Genomic DNA, 8,542 nt, shown 5'->3' on the forward strand with positions numbered 1-8,542 from the left:
ATATATATATATAAAGGGTAAGGGTATATATATTGTGACCATTATAAAATATTGAAGTTATATATATTCAGTATATATATATGTATAAAGGGTAAGGGTATATATATTGTGACCATTATAATTTCTCTAAGTTATATATATTCAGTATATATTTATATAAAGGGTTAGGGTATATTTATAGTGACCATCATAATATATATAGTATATAAGTATATATATATAGTGACCATTATAATATCTCTCCTGTCAACGCAGTGAGAAATAGCTTCACTTCACCAGCCCAAGTACTCTACTGAGACAGTGAATGTTCAGAGCAGCCATCTTGTCCTGGAGGATTGCCCTCCCGCAGACCAACAGCTGCTGATTGGTGGACGGCCTGTAGATCAGATTGTTGATTGGCTGATGATCTGTGGTCCAGCTTCTGATTGGTGGACGGCCTGTAGATCAGATTGTTGATTGGCTGATGATCTGTGGCCCAGCTTCTGATTGGTGGATGGTGTGTTGGTCTGTGGAGAGGAGCTCTCGTTTGGAGTTCTCACACACCTCCAGAAGAACCCCCTGCAGAAGATGAAGAAAACAGGTGCAGCATCAGTACAGGAAGACACCTCTCTCACTGTGTGTGTGTGTGTGTGTGTGGGTGCGTGCGTGCGTGCGTGCGTGCGTGCGTGCGTGCATGCGTGCGTACGTGTGTGTGTGTGAGTGTGTGTGTGTGTGAATACATCAGTACCATCCACTGCATGAAATGTGGGATTTACGACAGTCTTCGACCCTGTGTTTTGCCGTAGAAGCCCACATTGGTGTGAAAGCCCCATCCCACCCATTCTAAACCATTACATAACCTGCAATCTACCGTGGAAAACAGAAGGCAGGCGATTTTTTTTATCAGTTCTCACCACACAACGACGTCTCATCTTTGCTCCTTGAATGTCGATATGTAATGTTATGGTGTTATTAAAACTTACTACGTGTAAAAAAGACTAGAAATTGAACGTTTATTATTCGAGTCTAAAGTTTCTAATGTTGCCTCGGGCGCCTTTAAGTGAACATAGGCTAATTAAAACTTCACCTAAGCCCACTAAACAATTCCCAATTCAAGTAACAGAAGAGAAATACCCCAGAGGAGGGAGTAATGATAAACCAGTGAATTGGTCGCTCCGACAAGCTAAACTTTACCAGCAACGTGGCTAACGGTTAGACACAGCACCATTAGGTACAAAGTAAGATTAACCAGAAGAGCGCAGGTTTGAAGCTCACGGAGTTCGCGTAAGATTTCAAAATCTACCTGAAAAGACACAGGTTAGATTTTCACGAGTGGCAAACATGTCCCAAGTTGCGAAATGACTATCTCAATATCAGAGTAAGCCCGACTCTGTATAATAACATGCCAAAAGTGAATCTCGAAGAACATTACAAAGAGGCAACTCCGGAATATGAGTGGAACAGCCTCGGAAGTACATTGCAAACCTCGAACTCTGAAAATGAAAGGCAAAGCAAGAATCGTGATAACCACGAAATCAAAACCCTAAAGACAGAACTCTGAAAACGGAAGGCAAATCAAGAAATGTGATAACCCCGGAGCAAAACCCTGAAGACAGAATATTAATTAAATTATTATCGAGTACATTTTAATTTCGTTTTTATGGGGCAATAGCTGTAAATGGGAGGGGATACGTTTTGTCAGTTGAAAACTGACCAATAGACAGAATCTCATTCCGTCTCATCACAAGACGTTTTAATTCAATTCCTTGTCGTTTTCAACCAATGGCTGCAGCAGGGTGTGTGTGGCTAGACTGCTGACAGTCAATATGCTAATAAGAGCATTTCAAACCTCTGTCAGCGGGAGGTGAGAATGCTAAACACATCGCCCCCCCTCCCCTCGCCGTTCTGTTTCCGGGATTTTCCGTTCGTATGCGGCAGACGGATATTTTGGGGGAATGTCCGCGAGCAACCAGGAATGGTGAGCATTCGCGGCTGTATCACAGCGTGTACGGGCCGATAATCTTGGTTTTCGTGCAGTGATCATCACAGTGTGTTTGTGTGAGTGTGAGTGTGTGTGTGTGTGTGTGTGTGTGTGTGTGTGTGTGTGTGTGTGTGTGTGTGTGTGTGTGTGTGTGTGTGCGTTGGGGGAGGGGGGGGTGTGTGTGCAGAGATAAAGCACACACTCTCCTATAGGATAAAGAGCTTCACTCCTATTGGATAAAGAGCTTTTCTCCTATTGGATAAAGAGCTTCTCCTATTGGATAAAGAACTTCTCTCCTATCGGTTAAAGAGCTTCTCTCCTATTGGATAAGGAGATTCCCCTATTGGATAAAGAGCTTCTCTCCTATTGGATAAAGAGCTTCTCCTATTGGATAAAGAGCTTCTCTCCTATTGGTTAAAGAGCTTCTATTGGATAAAGAGCTTCTCTCCTATTGGATAAAGAGCCTCTATTGGATAAAGAGCTTCTCTCATAGGATAAAGGGCTTCTCTCCTATTGGATAAAGAGCTTCTCTCCTATTGGATAAAGATCTTCTCTCATAGGATAAAGGGCTTCTATAGGAGTATGTGTGTGTTGAGGAGTATTGAGTCAGTAATCTGAGGAGAGCTGACGCTGACTCACATAGTGAGACTCAGCTATCAGCACAGCCGGACCACTACTATCTTGAAGTGTGTGTGCGCGCGTGCGTGCGTGCGTGCGTGCGTGCGTGCGTGCGTGCGTGCGTGCGTGAGTGTGAGTGTGAGTGTGAGTGTGAGTGTGTGTGTGTGTGTGTGTGTGTGTGTGTGTGTGTGTGTCTGTGTGTGTGACAGCAGAGCCACTGCTATCTGTGTGTCTGTGTGCATGAGTGTGCTATCTGGAAGTGTGTGTGTGTGTGTGTGTGTGTGTGTGTGTGTGTGTGTGTATGTGTCTGTGTGCATGAGTGTGCTATCTGGAAGTGTGTGTCTAAAGTTTCAGACTGTCTCCGGATGACTCAGGCAGTCCCTCCTGTGGGAGTGGCTGTGTTTATCATGTGGTGTATCGTAGCGTGAGGAGTGTGTGTGTGTGTGTGTGTGTGTGGTGTGTTTTTATCATAGTGTGTGTGTGTGTGTGATGTGTGTGTGTGTGTGTGTTTATCGTAGTGTGTGTGCGTGTGATGTGTGTTTGATGTGTGTGTGTATGTGTTTATCGTGTGGAGTATTGTAGCATTTGGAGTGTGTGTGTTAGTGTTGGTGTGGTGTGTGAGTGTATCGTAGTGTGTGTGTGTCCAGGCTGGAGTTCCATTAGGCCCTTTTAAGGCCACAGACAACACGGCCATTTACACTCACAGCACAGGGTGCATCTGAGCCAGATAAGGGCCAGATCAGGGCCAGACTAGAGCCAGAACAGGGCCAGATCAGGGCCAGACTAGAGCCAGAACAGGGCCAGATCAGAGCCAGATCAGAGCCAGATCAGAGCCAGATCAGGGCCAGACTAGAGCCAGAACAGGGCCAGATCAGAGCCAGAACAGAGCCAGATCAGAGCCAGAACAGAGCCAGAACAGAGCCAGATCAGAGCCAGAACAGGGCCAGATCAGAGCCAGAACAGGGCCAGATTAAAGCCATCTAGCATATTTACATGCTTGTGTGTATGTGTGTTTTTGACAGGTAAATCGTCATGGTGACGACACTGTTTCCTTGCCGACGGCCCGGTCATAGGGGTAGAGACAGAGGCACTGTTACCAAAACACCTGACTGACGTCATGACGACAGACAGCATGGAGGCTTCATAACCACGGGGGTTACCCAAGTTCTGATCTGATGAACTGGGTCATCTCTCTGGTCATCTCTCTTCTGGGTTACCCAAGTTCTGATCTGATGAACTGGGTCATCTCTCTGAAGGGGAACACCTCTCTTCTGGGGAAACTCTTTCAGATTTATGCTTCTCTGCATGTGTCTCAGATGTGACATTTCTGAGAGAAACTCAGAGAACTCACCTGCATGGAGAACATGTTACCTGACTAGAACCTCACCTGACTAGAACCTCACCTGTCTAGAACCTCACCTCTCTAGAACCTCACCTGTCTAGAACCTCACCTGACTAGAACCTCACCTGACTAGAACCTCACCTCTCTAGAACCTCACCTGTCTAGAACCTCACCTGACTATAACCTCACCTGTCTAGAACCTCACCTCTCTAGAACCTCACCTGTCTAGAACCTCACCTGACTAGAACCTCACCTGACTAGAACCTCACCTGACTAGAACCTTACCTCTCTAGAACCTCACCTGTCTAGAACCTCACCTGACTACAACCTCACCTGACTACAACCTCACCTGTCTAGAACCTCACCTGACTAGAACCTCACCTGTCTAGAACCTCCACACTGGGAGTTCCCTGAGCCGGCTCAGAGCTCAAGTTGCGGCGACAGTGGTACAGGAGGTAGAGAAGTTGTGAAGTAATCAGAAGGTTGCTAGCTTGATTCCCTGTCGAAGCGTCCTTCAGCAAGACACTGAACCCCTAATTGCTCCTGATGTGCTGTGTGTCATCAGTGTAAATGTAAATGTGCATACATCCTTGTAATTCGCTTTGGATAAAAGGGTCTGCTAAATTAATAAATGTTAATGTAAGTTCTCACCTGGACGTTCTGTGCATGTCCGTCGGAGATGGGCTGGTTCCGTGTGAGGAATCCTTCGGTTGCCCGGTTCTTTCCCGCCGGTCTGGGAGAGCCCACATTTCCATTGGCGACGGCCCTGCTGGCTTTATGGAGGCACAGAACCTTCTGGAAGCTCTGCCGGAAGTTCTCCGAGAGGAAGCCGTAGAGCAGCGGGTTGGCACAGCTGTTGACGTAGGTGAGCGTGACGACGAAGAAGTAGACCCCGGCCATCAGGCTGTTCTCGGGCAGGATGAAGACCAGGTTCACAACGTTGAGGATGAAGAACGGCAGCCAGCAGAGGACAAACACCACCACGATCACCACCACCATCCGCGTCACCTTCTGCTCCGACCGACGACGCTTCTTCAAGCCTGCTCGTGCCCCTGCAGACTTCACCTGGAAAATGATAACAGTCATAATCAACAGGCAGTCACAATCGCTGTCAATCAGAGACACAATCGCTGTCAATCACTATCGCTGTCAATCACTATCGCTGTCAATCACAATCGCTGTCAATCACAGTCACAATCAACAGGTAGTCACAATCAAAGTCATGATGACCATCACAATCAGACTCACAGTCAGTTAAGATAAGAAAACATAACATTTCATTCACCCCCTTCACTTTCAGAGGTGAAAGGTTACTAATTCAAAGGTGACTATATCTACACTTCAAATCCCTAAATTTATATCTGAGATACCCACCTGCACACCTGCACACCTGCGATATCTGCCTGAACACCTGAGATATCTGACTGAACACCTGAGGTATACACATGAACACCTGACATATTTGCCTGAACACCTGAGATATCCGCCTGAACAACTTAGATATACACCTGAACACCTGAGATATTAATCTTTACACCTGAAGACCTGAACACCTGAGATATTCATCTTTACACCTGAACACCTGGACACCTGAGATATCCGCCTGAACACCTGAGATATCTGTCTGTACACCTCAAATATTTGCCTGAACACCTGAGATATCCACCTGAACAACTGAGATATACACTTGAGCACCTGAGATATCCGCCTAAACACCTGAGATGGCTAGATCTACGCCTACTCTGCCCTGCGTGTCTGACCTTGATGACGATGAGCAGGTAGCAGAGGCAGATGACGAGCAGAGGCAGCAGGAAGCCAAGCGTGGCCGTGTAGATGATGAAGATGGTGTCCCACAGGTGCTTGGGCTCGGGCCAGTTCACATTGCAGGAGTTGTGTGGGTTATGGGCGCTGGAGAAGATGACCACGGGCAACACCACCAGCACAGCCAACGTCCACACCAGCGCACTGATGGCCTTGGCCACACGGGGGCGCCGCCAGCGCTGCGAGCGGATAGGGTGCACCACGGCCAGGTAGCGGTCGATGCTCATCACCATCAGGCAGAAGGTGCTGGTGAACTGGTTGATGGAGTCAGTTGTCATGACGACACGGCACATGAAGTCCCCGAACGGCCAATAGGAGAGCACGTTCTGCGTGGTGAGGAAGGGCATGCCCAGGATGTAGAGCTGGTCGGCCACCGCCAGGTTCAGGATGTACGTGTTGGTGACCGTCTTCATCTTGGCGTAGCGCAGCACCACGTAGATGGCCAGTGTGTTCCCCACGAGGCCGAACAGGAACACAGTGAGCGAGATGAGCGCGGTCACCAGGCTCCACGAGTTCTCGAAGGGCGGCGGTAGGCCTGACCAGTTCCCCGTCATGTTCCCCTCCTCTGGGCCCAGAACGTCCATCTCCATGGTGACGGAGACAGCAGAGGCGGAGGGAAAAGGTTCTGTCATCTTTGGTGAATCTGAAACAGAGGAACACTGTTACGTATATGGTTATACACACACACAACACACCCTCATACACACACACACACACAGAAATACACACATAGACTAATCCATGGAATGCCCCTGAGTGGGACACAAGTGGAGAGACGTTAAATGAGCGTCCGATCCAGGACTCCAGAGGAGAGATGTTAAACTAGTGTCCGATCCAGGCCTCAAGCGGAGAGATGTTAAACTAGCGTCTGATCCGAGACACAAGAAGAGAGACGGTAGACAACCTGGGACACACAACCTGGGACACATCTGTCATAGACTATGGCCATTACGTAATGGCCCTGGAATGTCTTTTTGCCCTCTGCCCCCTACAGGTTTTTTTGGCACATCATGACGCAATAGTGATCACTGAATTACCATCCTCTTATCATATGAATAGTTGTCATTTGCTAATGGGTGGGTCAAAACCTCACTCAGAGGGTGAAATGTGAAAGGGATTAGTTATATTCTCCTTACAGTTTCAAACTGTATATTTTTTAAAAGTAAAGGGTTCAAGGTTGCTGTGGGTGTTAGTGTTACGTCTGTAGGACAAAAACTTGCTGAGATTTTGAAATCAGCTTGGGGCTGGAAGAGTTAAACTGTTCTGTTGTCTTTGCTGTCCAAATGACTTAGCACTAGGACAGACATTGTTTTTTTCTTTGCTCACAGAAATGAACGCTAAAGATCTCTCCCCTTCACACACCATCACACACGCAGAAATGGCGTCTGTGACCTTGGACACTCAAATGGCGACCTTTATTCCAGGCCCCAATTCCAAAGAGGATCTCCGCTCCACTCCCCATGAACTAGGGTGAAATAGTGGGGCCGAAGGGCACGGGCAGTCAAGGTGTGGGTGTGTGTGTGTGTGTGTGTGTGTGTGTGTGTGTGTGTGTGTGTGTGTGTGTGTGTGTGTCTGACGGGCACAGACAGTCAAGGTGTGTGTGTGGGGGGGGGCTGAAAGGTGTGTGCGTGTGTGTGCTTGTGTGTGTCTGTGCGTGTGTGTGTGTGGGGGGGGGGGGGGCTGACGGGCAAAGGCAGTCAAGGTGTGTGTGGTTGTGTGTGTGCGTGTGGGGCGGGGGGGGGGCCACAGGCAGTCAAGCGTGCTCTGGAACACTGCCCTTGTTGGGAGTACAAACATTTGAGAGCGACACTCTCCAGCCTTCCACCCACACCCCCACACACACACACACATACACACACACCCACACACACACACACACCCACACACACCCCCCCCCCCATACACACACACACACACCCACACACACACACACACCCACACACACACACACACACACACACCCACAGCCACACACACACACACACACACACACCCCACCCCACACACACACACCCACACTGGAAGGCTTCTCATTAACATCCAACACAAGTGTCAAAGATCCGGGTGTAATTACTCATCAAGACTTCTCCTTCAACTCACACATAAAACAGATCTCACATATAAAATTATATAATAAATGATAAAACAGATTTAATGTTGCCTGAATCAGAAAAGTCGTATCCCTTCAAGGCGCAGAAAAACGAACCCACACATTTAAAACTTTGAGACTAGACTACTGCAATGCTCTCCTGTCCGGATGTATTACATAAAGGCCCTTCAACCAATACAGAATGCTGCTGCTCGAATGGACTTCAAAGTACTCCTTCTAGAATGGACTTCAAAGTACTCCTTCTAGAATGGACTTCAACGTACACCTTCTAGAATGGACTTCAAAGTACTCCTTCTAGAATGGACTTCAAAGTACTCCTTCTAGAATGGACTTCAAAGTACTCCTTCTAGAATGGACTTCAAAGTACTCCTTCTAGAATGGACTTCAAAGTACTTCTTCTAACATCCAAGGCTCTAAATGGCCGAGCTCCAAATAATAATATAATACATAATACATACTGTATGCTAGTTTACTGTGCTTATAATACATACTGTATGCTAGTCTATTGTGCTTATAATACATACTGTATGCTAGTCTACTGTGCTTATAATACATACTGTATGCCAGTCTGCTTATAATACATACTGTATGCTAGTCTACTGTGCATATAATACATACTGTATGCTAGTCTACTGTGCTTATAATACATACTGTATGCTAGTCTACTGTGCATATAATACATACTGTATGC

The 8,542-nt window shown here is 47.2% G+C and overlaps 1 protein-coding gene across 1 annotated transcript; it reads right to left on the reverse strand.

The window, feature by feature from the left end:
- Positions 1-444: 444 nt before the first annotated feature.
- LOC308362903 (somatostatin receptor type 5-like) lies at positions 445-6,373 on the reverse strand (the record flags this gene model as incomplete). The annotated part of the gene is made up of 3 exons (XM_080835630.1): positions 445-558; positions 4,572-4,985; positions 5,681-6,373. The coding sequence occupies 3 exons, from the start codon at positions 6,371-6,373 to the stop codon at positions 445-447; spliced, it is 1,221 nt and encodes a 406-aa protein (XP_080691756.1).
- Between the last annotated feature and the right edge of the window lie 2,169 nt (positions 6,374-8,542).

This window comes from Sprattus sprattus (assembly GCF_963457725.1).
Source record: "Sprattus sprattus genome assembly, chromosome: 3".
In the NCBI taxonomy this organism is placed as follows: Eukaryota; Metazoa; Chordata; class Actinopteri; order Clupeiformes; family Clupeidae; genus Sprattus; species Sprattus sprattus.